This window comes from Thamnophis sirtalis, unplaced genomic scaffold (genome assembly GCF_051295495.1).
Source record: "Thamnophis sirtalis isolate CommonGarterSnake01/CBP01778 unplaced genomic scaffold, rThaSir2_p1.2 scaffold_4, whole genome shotgun sequence".
Lineage (NCBI taxonomy): Eukaryota > Metazoa > Chordata > Lepidosauria > Squamata > Natricidae > Thamnophis > Thamnophis sirtalis.
This window is the reverse complement of record NW_028261384.1, coordinates 40,445,078-40,464,152: the sequence shown is the minus strand read 5'-3', so window position 1 is coordinate 40,464,152 and position 19,075 is coordinate 40,445,078. Positions and strand designations below refer to the sequence as shown.

Below are 19,075 nucleotides of genomic sequence, written 5' to 3'. Positions count from 1 at the left end.
TATTCTCACCAGGACTCCATTATTAAGTATCTGTCATTGCACCCTTTCAAATACAGACCTTATTTTCTAAATTTTCCACATGAAAAGCATTCATTCCATCATAACTAAATAATGTAACTGGCTAACTTGTCCAAATAAACACTGCTGTTATATTAGACTTCTTGCATGCTAAAGGCAATTGCTATTTCCTTCTTCTGGAATGCTTTTTACTCTTCAGTCCACACTTGCAGGATTTCTTGATGGTCTGTCCAAGTACCTTGAAGATCCAATTCTGATCCAAAACAAGGAACCTTACCATGAATGTGGCAGCTTTCTATACATGATGGCGGCAATGGATATTTTTTCCCTACTGGTTCTGTGGGCTTAGCTTGGTGGGGGTCATGTGACTGGGTGTGCATGACTATGTAGTCATGTGGCTGGGGTGTGTGTGAAAAGACAGAAACTCACTTTAACAATGTCCTGCTGAAGCAGGGGGTTGGACTAGATTACCTCCAGGTCCCTTCCAGCCCTGGATTACCGTGCTCTTTTCAAGGTATCCTCTGAAGCTATATCTAGTTCCATGTTTGTAGTCCTCCCTCACTCTCCTTTTTCCCTTTCTTTCATTCTTTCTTTTCTTTCTTTCTTTCTCAGCCCCCTCCCCCACCATATTTTTGGTTTAGCTCTCCCCCCTCGCTTTTTAAAGCATTTTTTCCTGCCTATTCACTCAAACTGGCAGGAAAAAATGCTTTAAAAAGCAGGAAAAAAGCTTCCAACAATTGTACGGCTCACAGCTGAGCCATGCGATCTTCAGAAGCTTTTTTTTTAACTACCAGCTTACAGAACCAAGGACAATCGTCCCTACCAATTCAGCCGAACCAGTCCAAACCAGGAGGATTTTACCCCTGGGTGGTGGGCAAATTTAGGTATTTTATTTAGTTTAACAGTACATAAAATGTATGGGGATAGTCAGTTAGTAGGTGGTTTTTCTTCTGAAATCTTTCCAAGAAAACTGCAAGGACTAATCCAAGCACGCATCAGGAGTCAGGACTGATTCAAATACGCAAACAAATTATGGAAGCAGACAAATTCCTCAGGATAAGAGTCCCTAATGAAAGTACCTTTGAACCATGCCTTATAGAACAGAGCCCAGCTATCCTAACTCTGCCCCTTATATTTATTATGAGGGCATAATTTGAGAGGTGGGAAGGCAGGCAGACATTAGTACATCTGGGGAAAACAGAGAGATAAATATATCTGTGAGAACAGGGATAAGATGAAAGTCATTGGCCTTATTTAGAACACACAAATAGCATCATGTAGTTTATTTGGTTTTGGCTCAATCAGCTATGTGATCTTAGCTAGTGATTGTTTATTCACGAAATTGTAATTGTAAAAGCCAGAGCATGGCATTATGTGTGAATACAGCACAGTAGCACTATCAGCCACTATGCCATGATTTGGATTATGGCAGGACAACTTGGCTGGCAGAGGGGTTTGAGCCTATTGGTAACAGACTGTGTTCTACTTAGTAATCAAAGTTTCTGCAGTAATGTATAATCTTTGTAAATTAATTGTTTCTGTTTTCTTTAAATAGTATGTCTGTTTTCTTATTTTTTCCACTCCTCCTCCCTGTAGATAATCTTCAAATACATGGAATGGCAAGGATATTAATATGCATTTTTCAATTACTTGGAATATTCCACTGGAATATTAGTAGATTCTTTCCTTCTCATAAAAATGATACAATAAATAGACTTGTCAAGACAATAAATATTCTGTACACAGATTAGAGAAATATGCACTTTCCACATAATTTTATTTTATTTTTTCAGTTGTGTCATAGGCAACAATAGTTATGAAATAAATAATGTTGTAGAAATCAATTCTTAAAAGTGAGCCCCTGGACAAAATATGTAAAATGAATGCTACTTTTTATACAATTATTAGGTTGGGTACTACAATTATTATACATGCTATTTTAGACAATAATGTTGTAAATTAAATTTTAATAGCTTGAAAAATCACTCCTCATTAGGGTGACTCTCCTGCATTAAAATCTTCCCATGTATAGTGCACAAGTAATTTATTTAAATAAACATACGTACAAGGATAATGAAGGGAGAAAAAACCTACAGAATTCAGGACAATGACTGCATGCACTGGTGGGTGGACTTCCAACTGATCTTTTACCAGTGGCACATGGAGTGGAAACCGGGAAAGAACTATGAAGGTGAGGTGTGACACCCATCACCACATTGCAGGATCTTCATACCTACAACACATTATGAAAAAAGGGGGAAAGATTAAGATGTCTCTGCAAGAACATTGAAAAGCATTACATAGTCTTGGATCTTTGAAAGAGGCATAGGCAAGGAGTGATTATAATATAATTGAATTTACAAAAAAAATTGCACAATGATTTGAATTAAAATTTACATATGAAGCAAGGGAAAAATAATATTTTTCTTCTAAAATGCAGCAAATTCTGATTTTTTAAAATTTCACTATGTCACTAAAGAAGATAGCCAAGTTTAAACTTAGCAATTGAATTGTTGGCCATGTATTAATTAATCGAACTTATCTGTCTTTCTTCTTTACATGCAGGATCATTATTATAACAATGTAATGAAACATGTTTATACTTAAAATGTATTATTTAGATATACATAATTTACATAATGGTTATGTAAAAACTATCAAATTATTTCCGACATATTATTTTATACTTTTCTACTGCTCCTTATTCTGGAATAAGTATCAATAAATTCAGGAAAACCTAAGTCACTTTATATTTAGTTACTTTATGTTTAGTCTCAGTGAATAAATTAAAAATGGAAACATTTTTGACTGATAAATGTTGCTGGATTACAGTTTCATCAGCTTCAGCCAGCATCGCTAATAACCAGGGAAATGGGGAAGAACATGGATTCCTTATTCCTGATGTAACATGATTCATCATATGAAAGAAGGCAACTGTCTAACAGCCTATAAATTATGTCCACATCATGATAGATTGTACAATGTGTACAAAGAAATTATGTGACAGTTTGAACATCTTTTCTGAGATAGGTGCTAAATTTTTGGATTCTATTGCACCACAAGAGTCGACACTTTTTGGCCTTCCAAGAACACTAGAACTCAAGTTACCAGAATTCTGAGCCAGAATAATTAAATATCCTCAATATTTGCAAATTTTATGGAGGACACTCAGTTGGGAAAAGAACAAGGCAAAGCATTCAGCAGTTTTTATATATGCGTGTTATCAGCTTTTATTTCAAACCAATGAGGCCACATCAAGGAGCCCAACAATATACAAAAGAAGAGATAGTGCAATTGAAAGGTCTGCTGAATGAAGATACTCCTATTATTTCACTTTATAAACATAGGAAGTGTATAACACATAATCCAGCTCTTACTTCTTTGTGCTGATGTTGAAAATCCAAAGATAGGTAATTGCTCTATTCAACTAAATAAGGTTTCTCCAATAGCAATGGGGAAACTTTGTGACTGTGACTGAGAATAATCTAGGCTTTCTTCTGTTTTTTCCCCCTTAGGTAAAGGTAATGTAAAGGTTCCCTTCGCAATATGTGCTAGTTATTCCTGACTCTAGGGGGCAGTGCTCATCTCCATTTCAAAGCCGAAGAGCCAGCACTGTCCAAACACGTCTCCATGGTCATATGGCGAACATGACTAAACACCGAAGATGCACGGAACGCTGCTACCTTCCCACCAAAGATGGTTCTTATTTTTCTACTTGCATTTTTACATGCTTTCAAACTGCTAGGTTGGCAGAAGCTGGGGCAAGTAATGGGAGCTCAATCCGTTACATGGCACTAGGGATTCGAACCACATTCGAATTGCCAACCTTTCTGACTTATGAGCTCAGCATCTTAGCCACTGAGCCACCGCTGCATAAACAATTGTATTCATAGCAAGCCACCATAACATTGACAAGACAACATATGTATTATGATGTCACCGCACAAATGGTGTAATTATAAGATCACATCTAAAGTCATGTAGTTCATCTCACTGTATAATAACATATGCATTGTAATTTGTCTCTTGTTGTCATCCCAAGAATATCCATCTGCTCCGGCTCTGTGGAAAGAGTTACCAACAGAGATCTGGACCCTCCCCACCCTTGCGGCCTTCCAAAAGCCACCAAAACCTGGCTATTCCGGCAGGCCTGGGGTTGCTGACTCAAATCAGGTCAACCCCCTATTAAATCGGATGTATGTTGTGTTTTTAAACTGTTTGTATTGTTTTATGTTCTCCCCCTGTATGTTATTTTATTTTATTCATAATTGTAAGCCGCCCTGAGTTTTCCCCGGGATTGGGCGGCATATAAACCCATTATCTATACTAAAGCTAAATAAGAAAAAAATAAACAATCCATTAAAACATGCAGAGAAAGATGTGAGAACTGAAGAAAGGAAACATTAAAAAGAAGTTTTTAACTGATGTCATCCAGATAATCTATTTTAATGTTGTAGCTGAATTGTTAAATAAATGTTTATCTGTCTGTTTTTATAATAAAAATGGCTGAGCATTCCTTAACTTTGATGGAGACTTACTTTATCATATAAAAGCATTATATTATAGTTAGTCATTATTATATATTACAGTGAGTTATTCAGCTAAAATTAGGATCAGAGAGGTTTTTTTCATGCAACTAAGATGTGAGGAGAAAGTGGCAATAAATGAGAGACCTATTATTCATGTAAGACACAATCTGTTCATAAACCAATATAACATTCATACTTGGAATCATAATTGAGTGAGACAGGAGTTTCTTTTTTTCCCTTTCTTTTTTTTTCCAGACACTTAGTAAGATTTGTCACCCTTCAGTGACAAAAACTCATCAACATTCCACACTGGTAAAATCCCAGATTTGTCCATGTAAAACTTGGGCTTTAAATTAAATATATTATACTCTACAGTGCAAATTAAGTTATAAGCAACTTACAAGAACAACTACAGAAAGCTACTTTTCTATTACCTAGATCTTGGAATGTTTTCTGCACTTTCTCGCAACAAAAGATCGGAGATCAGTGTCTCTGGGCTGGATCGTTTCCCATATCTGTTAAATGAGTTTAAAAATTAAATTTATTAGATTTTTTTAAAAAAATGAAGCACTAAACAAGTATGAACATGCACAATTGTCATCCAACATTCCATTGCATATTTATTATTCCAACCGTAATAATATATAGTGTTTTACAGATCAATTGAAGAAAATATAGTATTAATAACAATGGGAAATAATTCAGCTTAACTACTGAATGAAAATTAAAACAATTGAAACATTGTATCTCCCCCATATGTAACCCACAAATATTCAACAGTTGATTGATATTATACATAGGATTTCTCAACAAAGGATCTGTGTTCAGTCCTGCCATCTGCAAATAAAAAATCCAAGAATACTGGACTCAAAAAACTTCTTGGAGAGACACAGCTGGTCAAAACTCAGTAATTGTCCCCAATGTTGCATCTTCTGATATGCTGGAATACAACTTCTTAAACTTCAGCCGGTATGGCACAGAATAATTATACAAAATATACAATACAATCAAGGGTGGGTTCCTACCAGTTCTAACCTCTTCTATAGAAGAAGTTCCTCAAATCTACAATGCCATTTAGAACTGTTTCCAGCTCCCTCTCCCTGTCCATCCACACATCATCAAGATGAAGAGCAAGAGGAGGAATTCTGAGAGTTGAAGTCCACAAGCCTTAAATCTGTCAAGTTTGAACACCCTGGAGTTTTTTCCCCAAAAGAATTAGGGGTGCAGGGGTCTTGTAACTTGACAGCTTTAAGACTTGCACATTTCAATGCCAGAGTTCCTGAGCCAACATGACTGGAGGAGGAATTCTGGGAGCTGAAGTCCACAAGTTTTAAATCTGTCAAGTTTGAACACCCTGGGGTTTTTTTTTTGTAAAGGGTCTTGTTACTTGACAGCTTTAAGACTTGTGTGCTTCAAATGCCAGAGTTTCTGAACCAACATTTTGATTGCTAAGCAAGAGTGTTGTTAAGTGAGTTTCACCACATTTTACAAGTTGGCCATGCCTACCCAGTCACATGGCTGACAAGCACTCCCACCCGGTCACATGGCCAGCAAGCCACTCCCACAAAGCAGGGCACACCTGCAGAAGAGATTGAAACCCACCACTGAATATAATATAGTAAAAGTTAATTAGGAAAATATAAATTTAAGCATGATAATATTAAACACTAAATACTCATTAAAAGCCTGATGATACAGAACGGTCATCATTATGTCCATAGCTAATCTTTCTAAAGAATAATTGTGCTACCTTAACAAAAAAAGATAACATACTTCTGCCACTATTCATCCCTGCAGTGGCAGCATACCATTTGACCAAGCAACTTGCAGAACTTCATTTTACTGACAGTGAATTAAAATTTAAAGAGATACTTTTAAAAAGAAGTTTTATAAATCAGGAGACAGAAAAAGAAAAAGTGCAATAAAAACTATTTAGTTGCTGCAGAAGAAAGTACTAGTAAAGCTTACAAAATATCAGCCGATCTAGATTTAGAAATACTGTTTTTGTTGCAATTCTATGCATACTTGTATAATCAAGAGATATTTTTCAGTGTTTCTCTAAATCATCAAAAGACAAATATGTGTCTTTCATGTAGAATGTGAAGGGAGCCAGCTGCATTATTAAATTGCAAACATGGTATTTTATTTAATTATACAGTTGATTCAAATATTTATCTAGAATAGTTTGTGGCTTGTTTCTTCATGTCTTTCTCAAAATATGGACCAGTGTACCTACCTTAAGCAGCAGAGCAAGTAAATGTTTTTTCTAATAATAAAATACAGGGATTCTTATTTGTTTTACAGAAATGTAACGATAACAAAGTATTTATTGGAATCAGTTAATAAGATTATTGGCTGATGTGTTTAAAAAGAAGATTTATTTTCTATAATTAAATAGTTTGAGCACAATTGGCATTCTCACATGCTTGAAACTGAGCTCAAATCTTTTTATTTAAGTTGTTCTACTATCAGTTTTAAGACAATATTTCTTGTTCACCCAAAGAAAGAAAGTAAAATAAAAATAGATTCTTTAAGAGTGCCACTTTTATTAGATATCCTTCAAGAGTTAAATCTATTGTTTATATTTGGAAGAGAAAAACTAGAACATGGTAACATATTTTTTAACTATATTGATGGACTTTAATAGAGATATATTTAGGCAATGATTACAACTACAGCATGATGATTTGATGGTTTAAAGACTTCTGAGAAGATAAACTCACGATGCATGAGGATAATTTACTCACTCAAAATTTAGAAATGCTCATTTGTATGTTCAGTACTGTATATTATCAAGAAATCATGTCAATATTTTTGTAAATATAGATTGTGGTTGATAGGAGCTGATGCACTAAAACATCTCTATCCCATATGATAAAAATGTTCTTAATACTTAATTTACAAATTAGACTAGCTTTGCCTAATGTGGTACGTTTTGTGGTAGATATTTTATTTCCACTGTTCCATGTCAATCTGGATCATTTAGAAATGCCAGGTTGAGAATTAGATGGAATAGCCTCAAAATATGTGAAGCTCATTCTGTTCAGTTAGCAAATGCAAGGGGAGAGGTTTGGTATAGGTAAGTTAATGCTGAATGCTGATAAGCTTTGTAGCTGCTGCTTACTAAAAATTAGTTCTGAATTTTTCCCTCTCAAAAGTCTCCTATTTGTCTTAAGAGCCCAGTGTCTTATCTGTCAAAGCTGGTTTTTGGAAGCTTTAGAGCTATGGGCATAAAAAACAGCTACATTGAATTGCCAATATTTAATCCACTATAAATGTGTTTTTCAACATTGTGTCTTTAGGAAAACAATATGAAAAGTCATCTTTTTTTCTGGAAAGAATGGAAGAGCTAATCGCAAGAAGATATGGAACATAACAGTAATTTCATTTCTCATTGATTAATCACAAAGTTGGCTTTTAAACTCATCTGTCGAAATCCTTGCTAATATCTGTGGTAAGGGTGATAGAATACAGACTCTGGCCTGACATGATTTGCCAGATGTTTCTTATTAATATTATGCTACATTACTTTCCAAACATGATCAGTTACACACAGATCAGGAAGAATGCTCTGAATCCTACAAATGCATAAGAGTGTGTCAGAGGGTCAAACAATCCTGGGGATGAATCCTTCCGCCAAAAATTCTTTCCCACATGAGAATCTGCCAATCTCAAATCAGCAAATAATGGCATTTTTTGATTTTTTTTTCAAAAGAGAAAGAAAGAATAGACTGTTTGAAACTTAGCAGAAATTCTCCCCCATCTCCTGTTCCACAAAAGCAATTAGCAAGGAGACAGACTGATTAAAAATTTGCATAACAATTTTTATTTCAGATTTTTATACCTATTTTTCTCTATATTATTCTTTGTTTATTTGAGAAATTATGCATTCCTTCTTTTCTTGGAGCATTTCTATATGTAAATCTTAAATCAGTTTCTAATTCTCTCTGGTGGAACCACAAAGTTTACATTGGCTATAATCAACTTTTTTTAAAAAAATCTAACCCTGAAATAAACCTTCAAGAATGTCTATGTTTTAGTGACACATGGAAATCGCAGGATGCTTTCCCGTAAACATGTGTTCTTCATACCAATAGTGGTTGGAATGCATGTTGCATGTTTTTACGGAATTTATTTTTTCCAACCTGAAACCTGAACAAAATATTTCATACTACTGAATACAAATTAGTCCAATTTCAAGGATTCTTTTATAGTGTGTTCAGTGTAACTCAATGATTTTTCAGTAATTCTTATTTTTCTTAACTGACTTAACTGAAGCATTCTTAAGGTCTGCAATAATTTAATTTCATGTAGCCTAATAAAAAGTTCCTACCCTATAAACTTTTTTCAAGGCTGCTATTGCTTTGTATGAGAACTGGAGTATACCAAATTTAGTCATTCTGTAGAAGATTCCGGTACAGGAATATCATACACTTTGCTAGAACTTTCATTTGAGGATTCATTGCGTGTGCCATTAGATACTTCTACTCAGTTTGGCTTTGCTTGACTTTATGTCTAACTTCTGCAGCTAGAATGATAACATTTTTGCTTTATTCTCTGATATACTCTGATTATTTTCTGTTTTACAAAAATCTCTATGTACAGATCTGTATAACTCTGATAAACAAAAAATACCGCATTTTTCAGAGTATAAGACGTACCGGAGTATAAGACGCACCAAGGTTTTGAAAAGGCAATTAAAAAAAAAAGTAGGTAGGTAGATAGAGGGATAGAGAGGAAGAGAAAGAAAGAGAAATACAGTAGATTGGTATGTAGGAAGAGTAGGTTGGTAAGTAGGAAGGTAGATAAAGGGATATACAGAGAGAGAAATAGAAAGAGATAGAGAAATACAGTAGGTAGGTAGGGAGAGAGAATGTGTGTAGGTAGGTAAGTAGATAGGTAGGTAGGTAGATAGAGGGATAGAGAAATAGAAAGAGAGAGTGTGAAATACAGTACATAGGTAGGGAGAGAGAGTAGGTAGGTAGGTAGGTAGAGGGATAGAGAAAGAGAAATACAGTAGGTAGGAAGAGAGAGAGTAGGTAGATAGGTAGATGTTTCCAGGTGTATTTATCCATGTGCTGGAGAAGGAAATCGCTGACAAACCTTAAGACTTTGTTTCTGCTGGCACAGCACTTGATCAATTCTCCTCAATTCTCATCAGTTAAAGAGCTTTCCTAAAGGGGGGAGAAAGGTTTTTGCACTGTGCAAATCTCCCCAAAATGGCCCATTTTTCGCAAAAATGGGCCTGTTTTTTTTTCAAATAAAAGGCATCAATAGCCTGGGGGGTGGGGCTAAATGCTCCTGGGGGAGGGGGGGAAAGAGAGCAAAAAGTTTTTTGTTAAAAAATTTCATGCATAGCTTTATGGAGGCTTATAGAGTGCTGTTGGGGCTGGGGGGCGAAAAATGGTCCATTTTTTCTCATTTCTGCCCTCCCCGGCCCCCAGGAACTCTCTGAAAGCCTTCATAAGGCTATGCACGCCCATTTTGGTGAGGCAAAAAATGCTGATGTATAAAACGCACCCAGATTTTCAGCCTCTTTTTTGAGGAAAAAAGGTGTATCTTACACTCTGAAAAATACGGTAATTTCAACAGTTGGGCTTTATACTTTTTTAAAATGGATACATGACAAATGTTTACTTACAGCTTTCCAGCCACTTTTGGAAGAACCATGACACAATATTACTCTTTATCTGATACGCCTGTTCATATCTGAAAACTCTCAGTCCTTCCAAGAATAGAACAAGGCAGACACTGGTCCATGATCAGTTATTCAAAGACTACTTCGTGGCATCCTACTTCTGATCTCCTCTACCTCTGTTGTCATTGACCAAGCAACAACAGAAGTAAACCTGAAGTATAATTTCATTTAAAACCGGCTGCATGATCTTGAATCCGTCACTCTCTATCAGCCCAAATTGGATCAAATTGTGTGACAAGCCACATGAAAAACAAAAACACTGATTGCAACATACATTGATAAGCTTCATTGTAAGAAGCAGTAGGGGCACCAAAAACCCACAATTAAGAATTTTATTTCAATCTTTGTTCTAGATATAATTTTAAGTGTAGCCAGACAGAAATTACATATTTGAAGCAAATCATTATATGGTATATTGCTTTGTATTGTAGTTTTGTAAATCTGGTAGAGTGGCTTATTAAATTAATAAGGTTTAGCACCAGTGAAGGCCATCATAGTGACAAACGGGATCTGCTTACATATATAATTTAACACTTTAAAGCATCCCAATCGATTTCTTATTCTGAATTTATGTGGAACTGCCCTATCTAAGAAACAATTCTGATTTGTTTTATGTTCATGTAAACAACATAATGCAAGAACCAGAGCAAGGCTACAGAGAGCAATAACTGCTGATTGGAAAATGACAACACTTTATGGGAATTGTTTGCTGTTACATGCATGGTTACAGAATAGCCTTGTTGGCAATTCTGGACAATTAAATGCTTTGGAAAAATGTAATGGAACTTTGTTTCTGCACTGCAGCAAAATTATTGTATAGACAAAGATGAAAAGATTCAGCATTAGCATAATGGCTGAATAGCTGGTGAAGATGACAGAACTTCCTGAGATGGCTAAATTGACTTCTTTGATCTGAGAAAAGACAATATCTACATTTATTCCTGACTTGAAACCCCTTATACTTTGTGAACCCCAAAAAGAAAGAACATGGTTTACAATTTTAATAATTAGACAAAATAACAAAAATAAGAGAGCTATGTTCTAACTATAGGGTAAGGAATAAACTTATAATTGTACATACAGCTGCTCTAAAGATTAGAAGTATTTCTTTGTATCTTTTCTTCTTTTTCTATTAATCTTTTCCTTTTCTTGTACTTTTAGCTTTCTGTCCAATTTATTTTTCTCACTTTATATTGGTTGGTATTGTTTTTACTTCCTCTTAAGAAAACTTTTAATAAAAAATAGACCAAAATGCTGAAAGAAAAATATTTCTATTCAATTTCTGAAATCTTTTAGCTATTTTACTGCACGGACAATCACTTATTTATTTGCAAAAACAACTTCAATGGATAATATTATCCTTCAAGCTTCTAATTCAATTCTTCCTGCTCTAAGAGTCCACAGTAAGTGAAAAATCTAATAAAATCTTATTAGTTTTGAACTGTAAATCAATTAGTGGTTGAGTCCAACTGGACCATGTTATAATCAATTCTTGAAGGTAAATGGTATATCTTATAATCAGTTGAATTATAGTATTAAAACATTAAAAGGAAGAGATTCTACTTCTGAATTTCATTTCTATTGTTCAATTTATAACATTGAAATATTAAAATAATCCATAGCTCTAGTATTTTCTTAAGACTTTTCTTCAAAAGTTAATTCCAAAATGCATGTACCCTAACGATCTGTATCTGAACTAATTATTTTATAGTATACAAATCTACTTTTTAACTAAAACTTGGAAATAATAGAAAATATAATAGCCATTTTAAAAAAATACAACAGTTTAAATCTTGACTAATCTCTCTAAACTGAACTGCCCAGAAATCTTTTTGATTTCAATGGGTCTATTTTTGTTATGTCTTAATCATGAAATCCTTTACAATGACATTTATTCACTAATAAATACATGCAGCATGTACTGTATGGCCTTCTTTGTAGGGTCCTCTGAATTCTAACTTTTATTTGACAGGCAGTCCAATCCATGTTTATTTTAAGAAAACAGAATCATAAGGAAGAAAATAGGAAGTTGCTCCTAAACAATCAATTGAAAGGGATAGTGTATAAGCCAATTGATTAATCTCAATCACAAAGTATTGTATTTCAATTTCAATTATAGTGAATTTTAGGTGTATTTTTATGTGTAGATAGCATATAAAATTCATATAATAACATCAGATTTTTGACATTGTACAGGTAATCCTCAACATGATCAAAATTGAGCCAAGAATTCCTGTTGCTAGGCAGGATAGTTATTGAGTTAATTTTGCTCATTTTCTTGCCACAGTTCCTATGTGAATCATTGCAGTTGTTAATTTAGTAACATAGTTGATAAGTGAATCTGGCTTCCCCATTGACTTTCCTTGTCAGAAGGTTGCAAAAGGTGATCACATGACTCCAAGTACAGCAACCATCATAAATAACACCAGTTTCCAAACGCTGAATTTTGATCACATGCTCACCTGGGAATTCTGCAAAGTCGTAAGTATGAAAAATGATCGTAAATCACTTTTTGATGCCATTATAACTTCAACAGTGACTGAACAAATGGTTGTGAGTCAAGGACTATCTGTATTTTATCTTTTTGCAATGAAGCTTAAGAATCCACACTATCCGGAAAATGTACAATAGGAAATCCAGACACTTTAAAGATAAAAAGGCCCTTAAGTGATTATTTACACAAAGATAGCATTCGGTTTGAATTGTTCAGCCTATAGGACCTATTGGATCCATTTTATATACAGTCTTTTTATACACAAACACAGACATAGGTCAATTATTATAAAAAGATTTAAAATTATTTTATAGGAATATGTTTTCAGTTGACTAATTTCTGTGATAAGCTAGTAGTTTTATATAAATAGTTAAATAACATTTTGGCATACAGAGATTCACTATTAATGATACAAGTGTGAATATATGTCCTAGGAAGCCTATTTTACACATTACGTCTACCGGAACATTCCCTGAAAATTATGTAAAGACTGGATGCCCGAAAATGAGTGATGAAACTTTCTGTAAACAATCAGTCTAGTCTTGAAATGCAAGCCTTAAGAGCAATCATTCACATATAAAATTCCTTAGGATTCTTACAAAGCTAAGATCTGACAAAGCTCCCATTTGTTTCTGCCAGGTTTGATCATAACTGTTAGAATTATTTGAAGTTTTTGTCATGTCGCATAGTAAAAAAACTGGGTGGGGGTCTGTTGATTATATCAAAGTTGTAGAGAGGTTAGATAACAATTTTTATTTGTTTAATTTTTATCTTCATATTTGCTTCCTAAAAAGAAAAAATGGCACGCAGAAATCCACGGATAAAAGTGTGGGAGCAGGATCAACTTAGAGAACAGAGATGGGTGTATACAGTCCATGAGCTGCCTGCGCCTTCATTCATAAGGTCTCCTGAAGGCTAGTGATCAACCTTGTTGAAATAAAGGTCTTCCCACTTTAAGAACCTCAGTACTGCTACATTCATTAAAATAATCTCTCCATGCAATGCTCAGTATAAGGGTCACATTTCCCCATCTACAACATGCTTGTATCTGAAAATTTTAGATCAAGCAGGGCATAGATTTTATTATTTACTTCCACAATATGAACAATATTCTTCTTGATCTCTTTGCCTTTTTCTCTTAAGAATGTTTGCCTAGGATTGATAGGATCCAATGCCATTCACCTCTTTCTTCAAAAGTTCAAACTGCATTTATGGTGACAGCTCCATATTGGGCTGATGATGGCAAAGTGAGGTCAAGCACTGAGTAAATTAAAAATATGGTCTTCTTTTCTACATTCTTAAGTATGGTCACTTTGTTAGTCTGTTGCAGCAAAGACAACAGTCAAACACCATCAAAAATAACACATTAATTATTACATAATTTTTATGGTTTAGAAAGTTGATGGAATGAACTATAATTGGCAAAAGCATAAACTATAAAATGGGTTGGCCTTCATCATGACATAAGATTGATTTTCTTCCTATTGATAGTGCATGCTTAGAGTAAACAGCCATTTCTCATGATTTGAGCAAGATTAACAAAATCAGATAGATTAACAAACATAATAATAGAGTTTTAAAGGAGTTCATATAACTCCTTTTTTCTTGAAAGATTCTTTGTTTACTACCTTATACTTTGTTGCTTTGATACTTATTAAAGTATAATTTAAGTCTTTAATAATTGCAAGGTGCCTGGTTTTTAGGTGATGCTTTTTATTGTTGTATAGTATGTCTTTCCACATTCAGAAGCTACCTGGCTATGCATACTTCCTAATCTGAAAAAAAGTCCCATTGGAAGAATATAATTCAAATGTAAGTCAGGCAGGCTGCAGACTGTTACAAAAAAAGTAAATGAAAATACATAGATCCAGCTCAAATACAAAGATATTTTCTTTATCCCATATGCCAGCCCATCTTAAATTATTGGACAATCACAGTTATTAAGAATGGTAGAGGGAAGGAATGGTGAAACCGACAGCTCTGTCTGACTGCTATTGGAGAGAAAAACAATTCCATGCCTATTTTTTTTTAAAAAAAAAACCAATGGACTACAATGGGGCCCACTTAACATGACTCAACCAATGAAATAAAATCAATGCCATAGGTTTGGAAGATTGCCTTGCAATAATATTGAACTTTGTTACTTTTTATTACAGTTTACCTGGAAGGAAAATTCAAGAATACAACCAGTTGCGATCAACAGTCTCTAGATTCCTCAAAATAAAGGACAAAGTTAAGAGGGAAGTTGCCACTATTGGCCAATTGTGTCAGAGAAATACAGTCTGCTTAATAGTTTCATAGGAAGGAAATTTCACCAGCAACAACTCAGCTAGTCTAGTTTCATGTGAGGAACATGCATTTGGAACAATTCTACATTTTTTCTGCATAATTGAATAGGAGGTACAAATGTGCTAAAATCTAAATGGCACTATGGTCAAGTTCTTTCCTTTTCTTATATGGAGGACATCAGGATAAAAAAACTTTTACGAAGACAATGGAAGATTTAAAAAATACAATAAACAATCATATCATATCCCTCCCACTTTTACGCTGAATATTACCCTGGTACCTACCTTTGCCGTGTTATGAGGTTAATGTAATGCCTCAATGCTGAGTAGTACCTGGCCATATCTTCTGCAGGTGCATCCTCACCAGGGCTGTCTGGTTTAGAGGGATATGCTTCTGCCAATGTTCCCAGACAGATCAGCAAACACAGGGCAAGTGTCATCATGGAAAGCCACAACCGCATGGTCCCCTGCATCTGTAGGAAAACAGGAAATTGCAAGGGGGAGGAAACCAAAGGATTATTTCAATATTTCTCTGTTTCCTTCTCCCCCAGGAATGAAAAATGTGTGGTTACCTATCCTTTGCCTTCACAAAGATTTTTAGAAGAAGCTCATTCAGCTCTACTAAGTCACCATTTAGAGTCATCTGTGATTGGCTTATATGTCTACATAAGTACATAAATAAAGAAATAAAATTATCTGACCAGAGGCTACTTTCTAAAACTAGAAGATGATGGATAGAAATTTTCCTCTGTTGCTTGGAGAAATGCTTCTGTAACCTTATTAGCTTGCTTACTAGCCCTGTAATTATTTAATGTTGAGGGGAAACCTGTTTGTGGTTTGGCTTTAATGCATTACGAATTGCTAAGAGATTATTTTGGTTCATGAGCAGTATAGAACTCTTTTAAGTAAAAAGAAGAAGAAAAATATAATTCCTCTGAATGAAATTACATTCTGAAGAATTACATCCAGGAAGACACTTGTATATCAAATTCCTTTCCTGTTTCCTTTTGTAGTGGCTGTTATTTAAAATTTCAAAACCTTTTTTCCTTGTGGAAACTGGGGTGTCTACACCCTATTATATAATTCAAAAAGGCAAAGTACGGCTATTTCATCTTTTCCTTCCTTAATGGATTTGCCCTAAAAAGAAAAATAGGATAGAAGAAACAATAGGATTAAAAACAGAAAACATCATGGAATCACCTTCCCCGCTAAGTTCCATCAATTGACACAGGATTGCATATATTGTATGAGTTTGTCTAGATCTTCTCATGGGTATGTTTTATTTTTTAAAATACCTAATTCTTATATGTTGTTTATAAAATTCATCTGAAAACTTACTACATTTGCAGGTTTGGTGCCAAATGTTCTCATTAGCTGCATAACAATGAGGCATTGAAAATTATTGAAAATCTCCAATCACTGCTAATTCAGGAATGCTTAAAACTGAGCTCTAGAATTTGTGTCTGAATGTACGATAGTCTCCACACACAACACACACACACCTTTTCTTCCATTGTGAAAATGGAAAAATTAACATTGAGGTTCTTTGATTAAAAACAGATGTGGATTTACACTAGCTGCCCAACAAATCCTTTCCCAACCACACAGAAACCGATATAATCCAAAATTATTATATAATCCAGATGTTATATTCTTTTGAAAGTCTTGTTTATTTTATTGGGGTTTTGTTGGCTTGTTTTCACATTATTTTAACTTTTTCCCATAAACTGCTGATAACAAAGAAATTCCAGTTGCCTGAAAAGAAAAGAAAAGAAAAGAAAAGAAAAGAAAAGAAAAGAAAAGAAAAAGAGGAGGGAGGAATATTTCTCCGGAAAGAAGTGGAAATAAATCGATGAAGATTCTCACTCATCCAGAGAGAGTTATCTGGAAGTTGAGTCATAGCAATTGGACTTCTTTTCTTTGGATTTGAAAGATTTCGCTGCTTCTCCAACTAATCAACCTGAAGAAGCTTATGCTAATGCTTCAAACGCAAGAAAAGAAATCCAGTTGCCATGACCCAACTTCCAGACTAGAGGAAATAAAGGTACATTAGGAGCAGGCGGCACGTCTCTCTTATACGCCCGGGTCCTGGGAACCTAAATGGTAGGGATAAAAGTCCAAAGGAACTTAGCCATACTCTTCGACCGCTTCAGCATCGCGCGGGAAAAGTGGCGAGCTTTTAAAGCGCAAGAAAACGGCGCTAGAAGGAAAGCAGCTTTCCTCAGAAGGAACTGGTTGCCGAAGGAAAGGAGGTCTGAAGGGACAGGGAAGGTAGTAGACATCGAGGAAACTCAGTCCGGTCGAATTTTCCGCGAGTAGAGGCGACTTTGCCTATCTATAAAAGAGAAGAAAGGGACGGAAAGAAAGCGATGCCATTCGGAACAGGCGCCTGCTCACCTTTTGTGTTGTGTGAGACTCTCGCTTGTTCTGCCTCTCCCGGATTGATATTGGGCGCTTTTCCTCGCCAATGGCTCAGCTTTCCCAATGTGGGGCTGCGCGCCTCGGCGAGGGTATTTTATGGCTCCTCCGGAAGGCAGGAGGGGCCTCGGGCGATCGCGCATGGGTGACTTCAAACCCCCCCCCCTCGCCCGCGGTTTCCTTAGTCTCTGTTTGTCCCGCGTTTGGCGTTGGAGGCAGCTTCAGCTCTTGGCGCTGTCTTGGGAGGGGGCGCAAAGCTGTTGAGTCAGAGGCTCTTCACCTCCCTGCCGCTATCGGACAATTTTAAGTGAAACGAACAAACCGGGGGAAAATATTTTTCTCCGAATTTCTGCCGAGCGATACATTTTCTCAAGGCTTCGGCAGATCCACTGGTCTCTCTGGGGAACTACTGAATCCAATAGTTGAGCTGAAGCTTCTTGGATGAGAAGCGAAAAGTCTTTAAAGAAAAACAAGAAAAAAAGCAATTTTGGGACAACCTGGATGACTGAGAATCTCCATAACATTTAGCTATTGAATCCAAACTTTTGAGGCAGGATAGGTCTTTAGCACGTCTTTCCATCAGCCTCCTTGCTTTCATTGCCTTGACTGTTTCCCAAATGTGTGGAACTATATTTCAGCCACTGTTCTTTGGGGAACCCAACATTATTGAAAGGCTCTGGGTGAGATGGCTGGGTTTTATTGTGCAGTATAGTGGGACACATGAATACATCCCCAACATTCAGGAGAGATGGCATTTGACGGGAATAGGGACCGGCAGACTTCAAAGGGGAACCCAAAGGTGCTTTTTTCAAGTGTCGATGGATCTTCTGGTTTTTCTTCAAAGATGTTTTGCTTCTTATCAAAGAAGCAAAAGTCTTCAAAGAAAAACCAGAAAATCCAGTTGCCTCTTGAAAAAAAGCACCTTTGGGACAACCATGACCTGGATGACTGAGACTCTCTATAGACTTCAAAGGCAAAATTTCTTCAAGGGTGCACCAAGAATTTGCATCTGTCTGGTCCCTGGGAGGTAGCATCTCTAGAGGCCTGCACTCTTCTTTTTTCTGCCAACATTGATCTTGAAATTGAGAACACAGTCATCCCATGAACATTGTGCTAAATTTCAAATCTAGAAATGGAATCATGACAAACTAAAGCTAAACAATAAACCCTGTTGGTTGTTGCCAGTTGTCCCATCAGGTAAGGCCAAGTGACTTTAGAATTCCATCAATTTGCACAATCATATCTCTTGATTCACCTGCTACTTTGTTGACATAAAGATTAACTCATGGACCAAAGAGTAAGAAGAAACATAATGAGAAGTTTATGGAAAAAGTTAAATGTATACTGTTTCATACATTCATACATGCTACTTTTTCTAGATTTATTGATGTGTATGATCTACTGAGAACACCAATAAAGACATTTCTATTTCACACATAATATACACTAAATGATGGTGAAGGTTTTTTATTTATGTATTTATTAAATTTGCTCCACATCTCACCTCAAGGCAACTCTGCTTACAACATGCAGTTTTTACATTTACTAAAACTGTAATGTAATGAGAATTGCAGATTTGCTCATCTTTGCAAGTGAAAGGAATGGTTTATGTTTTCTTGCAAAAATTTGA

At 35.5% G+C, this 19,075-nt stretch overlaps 1 protein-coding gene across 1 annotated transcript; it reads right to left on the bottom strand.

The window, feature by feature from the left end:
• Positions 1 to 1,765: 1,765 nt before the first annotated feature.
• On the bottom strand, positions 1,766 to 17,557 carry NPY (neuropeptide Y). Its single transcript, XM_014054337.2, has 4 exons — positions 17,425 to 17,557; positions 15,313 to 15,500; positions 4,982 to 5,062; positions 1,766 to 2,251 (listed from the first exon to the last, which is right to left on the bottom strand). Exons 2-4 carry the CDS (start codon positions 15,498 to 15,500, stop codon positions 2,227 to 2,229), a joined length of 294 nt encoding a protein of 97 aa, XP_013909812.1. The 5' UTR covers positions 17,425 to 17,557; the 3' UTR covers positions 1,766 to 2,226.
• Positions 17,558 to 19,075: the final 1,518 nt, after the last annotated feature.

Bases quoted from the DNA above. Each gene is read 5' to 3' on its own strand.
- NPY (XM_014054337.2), bottom strand. From the start codon at position 15,500: ATGCAGGGGACCATGCGGTTGTGGCTTTCCATGATGACACTTGCCCTG. The intron at 5,063-15,312 runs GTAGGTACCAGG...CTCATTTAACAG, and splicing joins AACCTCATAACACGGCAAAG to ATATGGGAAACGATCCAGCC. The intron at 2,252-4,981 runs GTAATAGAAAAG...AATGTGTTGTAG, and splicing joins GAAAACATTCCAAGATCTAG to GTATGAAGATCCTGCAATGT.